At 47.5% G+C, this 15,615-nt stretch overlaps 1 protein-coding gene across 7 annotated transcripts in view; it reads right to left on the bottom strand.

The window, feature by feature from the left end:
* Window positions 1-15,615, bottom strand: part of MYH10 (myosin heavy chain 10) — a 131,345-nt gene that overhangs the window by 54,472 nt on the left and 61,258 nt on the right. For all 7 annotated transcript variants that reach the window (XM_045293458.1, XM_045293457.1, XM_045293460.1 and 4 more), the window contains 4 exons: window positions 9,196-9,259; window positions 6,767-6,865; window positions 5,038-5,181; window positions 4,758-4,853 (listed from right to left, as the gene is read on the bottom strand). In XM_045293458.1, coding sequence (XP_045149393.1) covers window positions 4,758-4,853; window positions 5,038-5,181; window positions 6,767-6,865; window positions 9,196-9,259 — 403 coding nt within the window. The remainder of the gene's footprint in view (window positions 1-4,757; window positions 4,854-5,037; window positions 5,182-6,766; window positions 6,866-9,195; window positions 9,260-15,615) is intronic.

Here is a 15,615-nt window from a genome sequence, read left to right as displayed (position 1 = left end):
AATGGTAGACACTGGTGGTAGAATGGTTATGTGCTGGGCTGCTAACCCCCCAAGGCCAGCAGTTCAAAAGCACCAGCTGCTCCCTGGGAGAAAGATGAGGCATTCGGCCCCTGCAGTTGTACAGCCTCAGAAAGCCACAGGGGCAGTCAGGCCATCTTACAGGGCAGACAGCGTAGGGCCGACGTGATGGTGGTGAGGAGTCTGGCTCTACGGCAAACATACAGAGGTCTCCTCTCGCTGCTCTCTGTCGGCTGACCGCTAAGGTTCTGGCTCCCTTTGAGGTCACCCGGGTGTGTGTTTGTGTCTGTGTGATGGGAGCCGGAGCGTCGGTGAAGTCCCTCTGAGTGTGCGATCACAGAGGCAGATGTAGCCACTTACAAGGTCACGTGATCTCCCTTTTGACCCATTTTAGTGCAGTTTCAGTTTTTAATATTGTCTGCCTTCTTTCTGATTGAGGTTTTCCGTTTTGTCTACTCATCATTGTTGTTTTGTAAATGGTTGTTTACTTCCTGTTTGTGTTTTATGATTGTCTGCATATGAACTCCAGGATAGGTTTGCTAGAGATACTAATAATTACCCAGAGGCTTGGCAGGGAAGACTGGGGGGTGAGGGGGGAACAGGAAGCTCGTAACAGAGAGTACGAGAAGAGACTGCTCTGAAATCGGTTGTGGCGACGACTGTGTAACTCTTCTTCCTACGACTGAATGATTAAACAGCACGTGTGAAGTCTGTGCCCATAAACAATTTAAAAGAAAAGAAAACGCAGCTAGTTCACATCCCCGTATTTTCATCACGATCACCATCACGTTGGCAGCCAACACACTTAGGTCTTGGTTTACTCCATTCCTTTGGCTACTCTCAGGCACCTTGACAATAGGGAGCCTGGTGGTGCCAGTGAAGCATCTGGCTGCTAATCAAGAGGTTAGCTTGACCCATCCCGCTGTTCCTTGGGAGAGAGGCCTGGCAAACTTCCGTAAAGATCAGGGCTTAGAAAACCCCCAGGCAGCTCGTGCTGTCACATGGAGAAGAAATGGGCTTGACAGCAGAGAACTCCGGCACCTCATGATGAATGGAGAAACCCCTCAGGCGCCGCCACAGCCAAGTGATCAAAGCCAACATCACCAGTAACAAACCGGTCACCACCATCCGCCTCCCGGTGCAATGCACCAAGGACACAACACAGCCTCCCTTCTGTGAGATTCGTTCCCCAAACTCACAACCTGAGTTTAACCAAGAGAGACGCAAGACAGATGCAAACTGAGGGACTGGGTACAGACTAACTGGTCAGTATTCTTCAAATGCATCAAGGCCACGGATGACCAGGGCAGCAGCCAATGAAAGGAAGCACAAGGCGTGACCCTGGACCAGCAATGGGGCACTGGTGAGAGCTGACAGGACCTGAACAAGATCTGTGGACGAGTCGGTCCTTCCTCACTGGCGGCTCCACCCATGTCCCCGCAGATCTGGGCTCCGTAGGGTTTTCAGTGACTGACCCATGGAGGCAGACTGCCAAGCCTGCCTTTCTTCCCAGGCATCGACGGGTGAACACACGAACCATTTCCACCACCCAGAAGCAGGTCACCTGGTGGGCTTCACGTTAGGACGCGAACTGCCAGGTCATCAGAGACCACCAGCCTCCAGTCTCAGACACCACCCTCGGGCTCCTTTTGAGTCAGAATCCACTTGATGGCAGGGGGGTTGGAGTTTGGGGGAGGGGCCGATAATAAACTGTATATACCACTACTCGAGTAATCTGATCGATGTCAATAAAAATAATTTCCTGATTCTGATCACCGCCCTGGGGCGATGCAGACTGTCAAGAGCTCGGGGTGTGAAAGATGCGTGTGAAAACGATGTGCTAAGATTTGCAAGTTTTCTCTAAGCCTGGAAATTATATATATATATTGGTATAAGCAATCTTTCTTTAAAAAACGTGCTGCTCAAAAACATTTGGAGGACTCGTCTGTAGAGACCCGAGTCCCACGAAGGTGACTTTTTAACAATGTCATAATTGCATAACTTTCCACTTTTCAAGGGCTGTTACCCTATTACCTGACAGGCAGGTTTGAGAAAACCAAGTCTAGCTTAGAAGATCCTAATTGGTCAATCTAGCTCTGAAGGCAGTTCTGAAACTCTGAAGGGAGGATTTAAAAGTACTTCAGCATTGCTGAGAGACACATCACCGACCCGGCTGAGATCCTGACTGGGCTGGGTCCCCACGTCACTCACTGGACATGCTCCTCTGTCCCCCGACAGCCTGCAGGCCGGTCGCGGAGCTGGAAGGCTGCTTGCTGACTTTTAATTTTGTTTCTATGGCAACAATAAGGACCCTGACCTTCTAATGCGACTGGACTCTTAGGATTTCTGGTTAAAACTTAGCGACATTCAAATCGCCAGGTATCTGAAAGTCCAGTATGGAAACTGCTTTTCCTCGGCTCTAGTATATTTGTATGTGAGCCGGACTTGTGACTCGGTGTACTTTTGATGCTACGAGTTAACAGCTATTTGCTGTATTTACTCCATAACTCCATCACGCAGTGTGTGTGCTGGGGGAGAAGGGTATTGATATGTTCATAAAGAAGAAAGATAATTCCTTTCAAACTACGGTTTGTAGGCCACACCTTTGTTTTACAGTGAAGGCCGGGGAAGACTACTGCATAATTAAACACTAAAAGCATATTAACGGAGAGCTCTGATAAGAGATAGAAAATAGTACCAACCATGCACACCAAACCCACTACGAGTTCATGCCAACTCACAGCGACCGGTCACACACAGGACAACAGAGGCTTTGTCAGTCTGGACAGGGGCAAACAGCCTCCTCTTTCTCCCCTGGAGCAGCCGGGGGGTTTGAAGGACCAACCTTGTAGTTAGCAGTCCATAACTTACAGAAAGTAGTAATAGGATGTTTTTTTGGTTTGTTTGTTTTGTTTTTAAAATAAAGGCCAAATGCACAGGTCAACTACTGGCCCTTCTTTCGATCCGGAGTCATGTAACTAAAAGGTCTGGTATTTGCTTCAAAATGAGCCAGAAAGGGGAGTGGGCAGCAGGCCAATGAAGCTCCCGGGTCTGAAGTACGAGCGTGTGGACACCTCTCGTCTCCTATGAGACTCACATGCTCTGTCACTGAAAAGGTCCTGATGTGATAAGCACAGGTGACAGGATAGTCTTACCTTGTACAGGTAATAATTCGGGAAGAGTTATCTACAGCCAGCTGTCATCTTCGTAAAGCCTCCCAAGTAAGAAGCAGGAAGGCTTACTTCTATTCGAAACAATGACACTGAAGCAATTTTAATGGATTCCTTTCAACAACGGTTTCATTCCAGTGGGATTTGCTAACGAGAAAAATGCCTGGAATACCTTTCCACATGCTGTTTTCCTTTGCGCTTAGGAATATTTTTCTTTAAAGAAAAGATAAGAGGGAGGAAATAGCCCTTAGCACGAGATGGTCAGATTTTCAGGGACGTTTTCAAATGCCACAGTCCATAAAACCATAGGAAAAAGCAACAAATAGAGCCAACCACTGCCATCGAGATGATTCTGACTCACAGTGACACCGTCGGACCCAACAGAAGGGCTCCCTGGGGTGTCCTCAACTTTACCTCTGATGGGAGGAAACCGCAGCCTCTTTCTCCCAGAGGGAAGCTGGGGGGGAGGGGGGTTTGAACTGCTGATTAGCAGTTTGAACCTCTTAACCCACTGCCACGAATTGAGGGCACTTAAACCAGAAGAAGGCCAACCACGGCATGTTACGAGCTGCTTAAAGAAAAGCAAGGTCACAGATCTCTTTACAGAAGCCGCGCATCTGCCCGCCTCGTCTGTGAGAAGAGGGCCCCCGTCACCTCGCTCTCCGGGCCACTGCGAGATTTCAGCGTGCAGCTACATGACACTGCCGCACTCTTCTTTCTTGCTCACACTTTCCGGTTTCAAGTCTCATTGGACAAAGCAAGAGTGACGGGGGGGGGAAGCAAGGCAGCCCCAGTCACCCACACGCCTGTGACTAAACGGTACGCCTCCTGGTCCCGGACATCACAAGGGTGGTCAGGAAAGATAGGACGACATGTCCAGGGCTCATTAGTCCCTTCCCACATGTACACCGAATCAGGTGGCTAACAAGCCTCAAACTGCTTACAGGCAAGGACCTGCAGGGGTCCTTAGTGCGTTAATCTATGCCACCTTCCCTGGCCATGGGGGCCTGTGGGTGTTCGTGTGCATCATGATAACGCATTCAGGGAGCTGAGCGTCAACTGATAAGCAAACAGCTCATTAGCCCCCCCCCCCCATCCCCCAATGGCTACCAAGGGCTCAAGTAGAAAGAGAATGTTTTGAGCATGATGATGGCAACAAATGTGCTTGAGAGAATGGATGTATCTATGGATTGTGATAAGAGTTGTACTAGCCCCCAATATAATGATTTTTTTTTTTAAGTTTAAGATTTCATATTAAAATCTTATTTCCATTTTCCCTTTGAAAAGTCCATTTTAATTAGCAACACCGGGCCAATTCTGGCTGAAATGTGGCTAGAACTCAGCGGGCAGCAATGCTGCATGGTCTCCTGGGACCCAAGTCCTCCCGGTGGGTGCCTGCTGCCGGTGCCGAATTGCTGGCCCTTAGCTGGGCGTGTGGGCTCCCCTCCTGGCTCACCGTCGTTTGGAAACGCCTTAGGGAGTGCACTTATGTTTGCACTGGAGCATCCGTTTGGCGAACGTAACAGAGAACCATCTAAGTAGAAATAGAACCAGTCTTCATCGGCTTACCTGTGTTTTCCGGCATGGAGGCTTGATCAGTGTTCCTCTCCTTTTTGAAGGAAATATTTCCGAATTGCAGCACAGAAGAAACGACCTTGAGCATTGCTTCATATTGATACGAAGGGGGGAAAAGTAAAAAGATTAGACCAACAGGCAGCAGGCATGTACCCTAATTTATTTCCTGCTGTGAGTCAGCTGCACGGAGCCACTCCGGGAAGCCTGTCTGGGATCTCAGGAGCGTCCGAGGCGGTTCTCGCTATTTTCCCAGTGGGAACAGTGAGCAGCTTACACAGAATCTCTTCGTGGGAGAAGCCCATGATGTGCATTGCTTCCATCGTTTCCTGGAAGTTGTCCTTGTCTTGCTGTCCCGGAATAGGGATGTAGCCGTTGGAGAGAAATCTGTAGTTGTTGAACCCCTCAAGAAGCAAATCAGCTGAAGGGAAAAAAGGGGATAGCGAGATTTAATCAACACCCACATCCGGCATTTACACTGCACCGCTGTCGAGGTGAACAGAGGCTCACATTCAGACCACCACCACACACCTCGCGCCTTTAGATCTCCCCGTAGATACACAAACGCACACGTCTTTTCATCACCTGTGCCCATGCGGTAACATGGAGATTCAGGCCAGGTGGAACTCTCAAGAGGTTAGGGGCTGGTAATTTTGACAGCATTTGTTTTTGAAACATGAGAGTTGTCAACTCTTCAGGTGACTGAGCTTTATCGTTTCTAGATGGACATACTTGAGCCGGCTTTGAACTTGCATACCTTAGCAAGGCATTTCTAGCCGTAAGGCGATGCAAGATAAAACACAGATGTAGAAGGTGTCAAGATGACAGTAAGCCCAGCAAACGCCCTGATACATGCTGTGGTTCATTTGCCTTTCAGAGGGATGTGCAGCCTCTATCCCCTGCCTGGCTATGATAACGGGCACCCTCAGCGGTGACTTGCAGAGGCCAGTCAATCAGAGAGAACTTACCTTCCTCGTTCAAGACAGGAGCGCAGAGAGGCGGTCTCAGGAGCAACCCAAACGACAGTGCTCTTTACCCTTCTAACCCTGCTGACGCAGGGCGCCCTGCTCTAACTCTCCTGCCGAGAACGTCTGTCCTATCCGCGTCATCCCTGCCCCTGTGCGAGGACGGACAGTCTGCTCTCAGCAAGCACCGTGGCCGTGGCTTTGCTTTCAACGTGCGACTGAACACTGCACACTCACTGCCGCGCAGGCCATCACCGTACCATCTAGCATCTGGGGCCTCTCCAAGACAGGACTTCATCTTCCTTGTAGCCTTTCCCTCATTCGTTTCTAGTTTCAATGCTTTCACACCTGCCTGCGGTTACCCAGAGCCAAGGGCTCACAAGAGCAAAGTATTACTACTGTGCACTGTCTGCTCTGACACCAGGCAGTGTAGGTACTAACTCAGTGGTACATCTTCTCTTCCTTTCGGTCAGAAACTACGAGCCAGAGATCGACGTTTTCCCCTGGCCAGGCTGAGGCCTGCAGTCCTTATGGCTAAGGCCACAAAGCAAACAACTCGAGTGGTTTGTGGTCACAATTGTACAGTTCCCGATATGACTGGACCAGGGCATGACGTGCGGGTTAGAGCCCAAGAAAATGGTTTAAAAACACCAATGAAAACTCCACACACCTTACGTTCTACTGTAAATATAGATGTAAATGAACAAAGATAATTCACTTCTGTTTATGAGGCATATATTTTTCTTTTATATTCTTAAGTGTGGAGACATAACTAGCTAAAAACCCATCTTCACGTACCTTATCATTTAAAAACTGGAAGCAGCACATATAAAAGGCCGTTTCACACCGCTCAGATACTAGACATGCCATACCACAGAGCGCCATCCCTTGACAGGGACCTTCATGTTCACACTCTAACCGGTTACAGTCTGAGGAGTGTGTCAAATTACTGTCCCATGAAACCCCTCTTAAAGGGAAAAACAAAAGCTACAACAATGTATGTCAGAGGGAATATGACCGTATAGCACAGCAGAAACGTGCCTTTCAAGTGTTCCCCGGCCCCGGCCAGCAGCTGGTAAAAGAGATGAAACGTGCGTTCGTCCTTGGCCTGGCGGACAGCCCGAGACTTTTCCAGAAGGTCTGAGGAGCGTGGATTAAGGCTTACATAATGTGATCGGGGGTCTTCGTTCAATGAACACACACACTGAAATTCACACAAGATCCTCTTGTGCTGACATGGATCAGCTATCCTGCAACGAACCCATCGAATTGGTTGCCCTTTGTGTGTGGGGCGTGGAGGGTGGTATGGAAGTGGGAGGAAATTCTACCATATGTCCTGGACTAGAAGGGCATTGAGGGTTATTTATTGGGTGCATCCCTACCCTGCCTCAACCCCAACTTGGTGGATTTACATCGATACACCAACATACCAAAACACTGTAGTTGGAACTTTCAGAAAATATTAAAAATGAAATACAGTTGCTTAAGACAGGGGAAGCCTCGTCTTAACGAGGCACACAAAACAAAATAACCGAATCCAATGACCGCGGCTGTGAGTGCCAAGAGCCCTGGCGGCGGAGTGGTCAGGTGCTGGGTTGTGACCTGGAAGGCCAGCAGTCTGAAGCCACCAGCCGCTCCTCGGGAGAAACACAGGGCTTTCTGTGCCCGCGAACTCACGGGGGCACTCCGCCCTGCCCTACAGGGTCGCCATGCGTCACCATTGTTTCAATGGCAGTGTGGCTCTGGAGCTAGGGGGAGATCTAGAAACGAAACGTAATCCGACTCAGAATGCCTGTGCTAAATAAATTAAGTTCACCACCTCATTGTCAATGTCCAAATCCTGCCATGATGAATTGACCTAAGTCAGAATCCACTCAAGAGCAGCAGGTTGCTTGTTTGTTGGGGGGTGGCTTGCCATAATTAGAAACCACTGACCTTCCCCACCCATGCTCTGGAGAACCCGTTTTAAAAACAAAACAAAAATCCAAAGTCACTGCCATCGAGCTGATTCCAATGAAGAGACCCTATAGGATGGGGTGGAACTGCCCCTGCGAGATTCTGAGGCTGTTTTGACTCTTCATGGGAGTAAAAGCTTCGTCTGGTGATTTCGAACTCCTGACCTCACGGTTGGCAGCCCAATGAGGAATCACTATGCCACCAGGGAGCCAGGAAGCCCTAGAGCTGTGCTGCTGACACTGGGCTTCCTCTACGAGAGCAGCCGCGTCTCTCATCGGCTCCCAGGTCCCGGGGTGCCTGCGCACGTGACTGTCTGTGATGCTCTCTGCCATCGGTTGGTGTGGGAGGTGCCCGTGCACACTTAGATACACACATGCAGTGTCTCTGGGCTGACAGTCCCACAGAATCTCAGTCGGACAGCCTGGCGTATGACTGCCTGTTCTCTGGTAAATCTTCCTGGAGGCACACACGTGACCTCAATCTGTGTGTACCACACGCTCCTGTTTTAGATCAGATACATCCCTAACACACCGTCCACATCGGGGAAACACAGTCACAGGTACGATCCTTGAAAGGACCAAGACATGAAAGCTAAACTTCACACTCACTGCAGTCTTCTACGTTTTTCTGGTGTCCTGTGCAGGAAGGACATAATCCAATCACGGTCCAAATCAACAAGGCGCCTTTGCTCTGTCTCTCACCTGGATCGACATCCTTCTGAGAAACGAGCAGCGTGTACTGTCATTGGAGGCTATTCTAACAAGTATCGGAGAATCATCATCGTCCGTCTCACTCTCTCTCTGCTAATCTTATTGTTCAGAGTCACATTTGCTTCCTATCTCCCTACACACAGGGCGGCCATTAGTTGGAAGCAATTTGGCAAGAACAGGCGTAGGTTGTTTATTATTAAGGGCATCGTTTCTTAAGGTGATTGCTCATCTGTGACGTGTCTGCGGATGATTTACAGATTTGACTGTTTATATGTGCCTCTAGTTTTATTCTGCTGAAAAGTAACGGAATGACTCAGCTCTGTACTTCTATGAAGTTTGTTTCAATGGGCACATATCTGCTCTAATTTAGATTTTTTTAAAAAAAGAGGTTTAAAAAGGGTGGAGGGTGAGGAGGGTTGGGACAGGTGGACAGGAGTGAGGTTACCTCGAGCATGAGAGCAGGACACAGATCACAACAAGGGGGATTCTAGGAGTGTTCCAGACGTGCATCTTCCTCCCACACGGGCATTTCCCGGGGCGATCCCGTCTCAGGGAGGCACTGCATGTCCCTAGCCAGGTGAGCACGGTATGACAGAGGTTTAAAAACAGACAAACAGATGAAAACAAACCAGTGCTTCGTTGGAGATAACAGTAGTTGGAGACCCTGGAGCAAGTCAGGCACTCTCTGGGTTTCAATTTTATTGTGTGGCTAATTGGTGTGGGAGCCACGTCACCGAGGGCTGCCACGAGGCTCTGGGTGTTGGTGCCATTGTCCCAAGAGGTGCTCTCATCAAAAAAGGATACATGTTTCGATGTTGGCCCCAACAATATACCCAGTTACATCAAAGTTGATTCGAATAAACTTGCCCTGAAATTAAATTAAAAAGAGAGAATTAGAGATAAATAAGGACACAGAGAATCTGAATACTATACTAAAGATTAAACAAGGGGCCTAGCCAACGATCCACCTGCTATTACAAAACTACATCTTAAATATGGTCTCATAAAAAGGAGAAGTTTGAGAGGCAAGAGACCACCTCAATAAATCTCACGAAGGCAGCACCAGGCTTGGTTACATCCCGGCTATAACGGTGGAATAAAGGAGAAATGATTAACAAAAGAAAATTAACAAAATGCCAGTCACTTTAGATTAACGAAAATGTCCTTCTGAACAATCTGATATGACAGACAGATCTGAAGTAACACTACATTCAATCGAACACAGGATGATTCTAGAGAGACACAAAATCGTTCCAAAAAGGGCAGAGACTTTAACAGATCACAATTGTTTGTTTTAAAAAAGTAAATAGGATGACTTCTTTACAAATGGTGAATTGGTCTTTTTACAGGTTTCTAAGAAACATTTAATTCCCTTACTGTACAAGCTGTTTTTTTTTTTTGGGGGGGGGGGGGAGATCCTAGTGAATTTTTTTTAATGTTCTTTTTTAAAAAAATCATTTTATTAGGGGCTCATACAACTCTTATCCCAATCCATACACACATCAATTGTGTAAAGCGCATTTGTACATCGTTTCTCAAAACATTTTCTCTCCATTTAAACCCCCGACATTAGGTCCTCATTTTCCCCCTCCCTCCCTGCTCCCCCCTCCCTCATGAGCCCTTGATAATTTATAAATTGTTATTTTGTCATATCTTGCCCTGTCCGACGTCTCCCCTCACCCACTTTTCTGTTGTCTGTCCCCCAGGGAGGAGGTCACATATAGTTCCTTATAATCGGTTCCCTCTTTCCAACCCACTCTCCCTCTACCCTCCCTGTTTCGCCACTCATTGTACAAGCTGTTTTAGGGAAACACAGTAGTGACTATTTCCAAAATTCTTTTATACAGTTATTATATAGTACTGCTATACGACCTGGAAAAGCCAGCACAGAAAAGGCAAAATCAAAGCAAATGTGGATCTGTCTCCCCCTTTAGATTTTTTTTTTTAAGGTCAAATAAAACACATTGGCAAAACACAGCACATAAATAAATGAAATAAAATGTGCTTTCACTTCGGAGCATTAAGAAAGCCTGATACCCCCTGCAGGTCTAACCGGTGCTGCACGGCCAGTGCAAGGGCAGGCAGGCTCTTTGGGGGAGTTTCTGAAAATCTACCGACAAATGCATAGGATCTACTAATAGCTTACGCAATGTTGAGAAAGGGAGATTTTACACAATTAAAAAAGCTAAAGATTGGACTTGTCAAGACAACATGGTCTCTACGTAAGAACAGACAAAGAGATGAATGAAATGGAACACAGTCCAGAGCTAGACCCCCCCCCATGATCAGAGTCCTTTAAAGACAGGATTCACAGCAGGTCAGCAGGAAAAAGGCCAGATTTTCAGCAAGTGATGTGTGTAAAACTCCGCATCTACGTGTAAAAAGAGATCACGTCAAATTCTCACGGAATCTAACTTTCTGGAGCCACGGAATCTAATGAATCCCAGAAACAATTGCTCTGGGATAATGTTTAACCTTAAACCCAAAATATCACCTGGACTCTTCTTTAAAGCAAACAATAGTTTAGAGGGAAAAAGTTTACCTTGAGCACTGTTCTCTTCTAAAGAAGCATCTTCACGAAATCAAACTGGTAACAGCGCTGGGAAGGCACATGGGAAGGCTAGGGCGGTACGTTATGTTAACGCGAGAGGATGACTGGGAGAGAGAGGGCAAGAATGGCTGTACAACTTGAAGAACAGAATAAAAGTCACTGCACTGTACACGGGGAAGTTAATGAAGGATCGTGTTCTAGAAAAATGTATTGTGCAGAACAAATTTTTTTCATTAAACAAGTGCAAAACTTTTAAAGAGTACAGGAGAAAATTTTTGTGACTTTAGGTTGATGCGATTTCTTATAAAAGAGTGGATCTCTCTCTCTTTCTCTCTCACACACACACATGCGCGCTCGAGCTAATAGAATGTCTGCATCCACGTTAAAAAAGATACTGTGACCAGAAGAACTAGATGGTGCCCAACTATCAGGAATGAGCTCTCTCAACAGGCTCAAGGTAGAAGGAAGATGCAGAACAAATCCAAAAGCATTAAAAAGACCAGACTTAAGAGGACTAATTAATAAGAGACGTGGAACCTGAGACGTCCTTCAACACTGGAAGTGAACCACTCCCAGTTTGTTCAGTCCAACAATACATAGGCCTCTCTCTTATGAGGCACAGGAGCCTTTAAACGGTCCACCAAGATATCTAAAGGGCAGCACTTGCCTGGAAGAAAGTTCAGAAGGCAGGAAGGGGCATGGAAGCACGGGGAACCCAGAGAAGAATTGGCAAAAGTTGGCTGTTCTATTGAGGGTGCTTGCAACTAAGGTCAGGAAAACAAATGGAAACGAATTGTTCAATGGGAAAGTCTCACCCAACCTACAAGAAAATGTTAATAATAATAAAAAAAAAACCCACTAAAAACTGACGTTGTAAACAGACAGGCCAAAAATTGAAGTAAAATATTTGTAAAACATTTATCTGAAATAAAGAACTTGTACACAGCTTACATTAAAAACAAAGCAAAAAACCCAACCAAACTTTAACGACCTAACACAAACAACCCATAATAATATTTGTGTCACCAGGGCTCCTTAATAATACCTTTTCCTTTTAAAATTAAACACCTTATCTGCAAGATGTCCAGAAATGTACTGGGGAATTGAGGCGCTTGAATTATGGCGATGGCAGAGAACACTGAATAGGCCAGGGCCTGCCAGAAGCAGCAGCTGCAAATCTGTCTTGCAGTAAGTTCAAACAGAATGCTACTTAGCAGCAGAGCGGACAAGATCTCAGGTGTCACATTTTGGACACGTTCTAAGGAGGAGCCAGTTCTTGGAGAAGAACGTTGTACTTGGCTCAAGTAGAAGGTCGGCGAAAAAGAGGAAGCGTCTCAACAGAGACGCACACGGCTGAATGGGCTGAAACACGGCGATGGCCATGCGGCTGGCGCGGGAGTGGGCAGGATTCCATTCTGCTGGGCCCAGGCTCGCTCCGAGTTGGGGTCCACCCCACGGCACCTAACAACTCCGCTTAGTAAGATACATGGTCTAGGTGCCTGTTGTAAAATACTCCGCGAGGAAGTAGTTCCTACTGAATGGCTGGCTGCATCTGAATGTCACAAGTCCTTGGTGCCCTTTGAAGTAGCTTGTTCTCAATTCTAGGTGATCATCGCTTGAAAATTCAACCTAAGATTTTCCTTACAGAATTAACTTCACCATGATTAGTCCACAGTACTCTCCCTTGTCTCTTTGCATTCATCTGCTTTGTCTAGTATTTGTAGAATGTTTTCTTCTGTGAATTTTTTCTTTTTTGCCATCACGGGCACACAATGAAACGCTCTGACTTTCCCGCTCTGTTCATATGAAAGCTAAAAATAGACTACAAAGACAGTGTCTCTTCTTTGAAGCCTCCTCTGAAAATAATGCGGTACTTTGGGCAAAATAATTACAAAGCTCAAGGATAATGTAATGTAACCGTGACAATTCATTCACAACTGTTCACCAATCATTAAAAAAAAATTGAAGGCAGAGTTGAGAAAGAAACAGTAAGTAATGATGAGATCAATCTTAGAACGATGAAATAGCCAAAGGTTTCCAGAGACGCCACTAATATCTCGTAACAGAGCTTAGCTTGATACAATGTCTCCCTGGGCCCAAACGACTAAACGACTAAACCCGAGAGAGGGGGCGCTTTATTCTGCTTGATGGATGCATTGACAAGGGCTTCTGCAACCTTTCCGCGGGTCATTCATGAGGCCTCTGTACGGTCAGTCAGCAACTTCACAACGGGCAAAGCAGGTTGGTTTCCTACACAGAAATCATTTTTCCCTTTTCTAATTTGGTGTTCAAGGAGCCGTGGAGACACAGCAGTGCAGGTCAGTGGTTCAAAACCACTCGTTGCTCTGTAAGGAAGAGGTGACAGTTTGGGAGCCCCAGGGGCAGTGCTACTCCGCCCTCTAAAGTGGCGTGAGTCAGAACCTACGCACTGCACACAGCAGCGGAGGCGGGGAGTTATTAAAGTTATGCGGTATGCTGTTTACATTCCAGCACAGTGCCATCAGCTACACGCGTTAGTTAAATCCTCACTCTAGAGGTAGCTCTTTGCCCTAAATGAGGAAACAGGTTTTGAGAGTAATTAAAAACCCAACGCACTGTCAGCAGGGCTGAATCTGACTCACATGACCCTGACAGGGTGTCCGGGGCTGCTGTAAACCTTTCTGGGAGCAGACAGGCTCAGCTTTCTAACAAGGAGTGGCTGGTGGTTTTGAACCGCCAACCTTGCAGTTAGAGGAGCCCAATACTTACCTGGGAGGGCTCCTCAGAGGAAACAGCATTTATCCAACGGCCAGGGACCAGGAGTGCTTACTTTATATGGTGCAGCTACCATAATCTCCAGCTATACCAAAGATCTTGTTAATTAGTTTTTATTATTGTTGTTGCTTTTGCTGAAGTCCAGGCCCACGGGCAGTAACAAGCACTCGGGTCAGAGGAAGAAATGAGATCCACGGACTGATGTTGCTGTGATGAGCAGCCGTGGACTGGGCACCAGCTTATGGTTGACCAAGTTCAAAGAGTGAAAGCTCACCCGGTCCTGTGCCATCCTCAAGAGTGAGAGTGCTGGGCTTTACCGCTGCAGCACTGGTGTCCATCCATCCATCCCATCTTAGTAGGAAGGTGAGACACTCCCTGCTTAGCTGTGAACAAGGTGCTGGGAATATAGCTGCCCAGGAGGCCGTGCTGGTGCAAACGGCTCCGTCCCACAGCCAGCCCCTGGACACTGCCACGATTGTCTCAGCGACTCTTCTGGGGAAAGGCACCTGTAGAGAGCAGACACTGCACCCATCTTCCAACATGCTTCCCGGTGTCTGTACGCTGGTAGAATACGGGAGGGGACCGAGATTGGACTTGGGTTCTTAGCCATTTCGGAACCAAGTTGCAGAGAAGAGACCTCATACCGTTTCCTGGCTCCAACGACGGATGGGTAGTGAGCTACCACAAGGCGCTAAGATACTCAGGGGGAATTGCTAAATTCCCTCAAGCCAGTGTGACGAAAGAGAGAAAAATGGATTTGTGCAAATTCAGAGTGCTTCTTTCTAGAACTCTCTGAGAAGAGCTATCTGCTGAGATAAACAATCATCTTGGAACCGAAGCCCCTGTCTTTAGGTTTCATTACAAGAGATTCCTTTTACATGAATCTCCCCCATCTGGAGTGCATTTACTTCTCCATAAACAGAACCAGACGGACTGTGGACAATGATTTTCAGAAGGGTAACGGTCTTTTACAGAGTCCCTGTGGGGGCCCCCCCCTTAAATACAAACCATATGCGAGGATCTTTGAAAGTCAGACAGCCCTTCAGATCAGAGAAATAGAAGCAAACGGAGCCACAGCTTATGGTCTTCATTCTTCCAAACCCTTTCGCAGTAAGCAAGCCCCTCGCAGAGGACTGCCTGCCTGGAAATTCTACTGTATATACAGCTCACCTCAAAACCCAAACAAACAGACACAAGACAACACCCCGGCTCTCCTTTCTGCATGTGTGACCGACGGCATCAACCCCCACCCGAGGCCCAGCCTCCCGATACAGAGGCGCTGCTCCAGACACATCTGCCGGGCTTCTGAAACCAGGGCAGGCTGACTCCCGGAGGCCGAGCCCATCCCGAGCCTTCTCTGAGTTCAATAGTCCCTCTCAGCTTCACACCAAGCAAAGGTGGGCTCTTGCTTTGTCCCTTGATCTTGTCCCAATGCCTAGAACACTGCCTGCCACTTCATAGGACGACATTGTAACGACACTGACCCCGTCAGTAGCCTACTGCACACTTGTATGGCAAGGCACGATGCTAGGAGCTAAGGAGACCCAGGGGGCAAGTCAGGCAAGGCTTCCACTGTCAGGACACGTCCCTCCTAGCAGGAGAGCGAGGTAATAGATAAATAATCACCTAAACAAGCAGGCATTTAGCAGGAGGAAGACCCCTAAGGCAGGATGGGGAGAGGGAGACTGCTGGGAAATACATTCGAGAAGTCTAACCAATCCCTAATCTGTTTCCAGGCCACTAGAAGAGCCGGGACACCCCTTGGGTTGTACTAGGTCACTGGATAGTGAGTGCCATTGATGGGGACGACTGAGGTGAAATTTAAGGGAACAAAGGAGAATATAAAATCCTCGGAAATAGAGGAAAGAGCTGGGTGGCAAAGGGTATTTATAGAGCTCTAGATAAAGACATGTACATAT

Source organism: Echinops telfairi, unplaced genomic scaffold, assembly GCF_000313985.2.
Source record: "Echinops telfairi isolate 266 unplaced genomic scaffold, ASM31398v2 ScPeMD7_2010;HRSCAF=2546, whole genome shotgun sequence".
NCBI classification, from domain to species: domain Eukaryota; kingdom Metazoa; phylum Chordata; class Mammalia; order Afrosoricida; family Tenrecidae; genus Echinops; species Echinops telfairi.
This window is presented reverse-complemented; position numbering and strand designations above follow the sequence as displayed.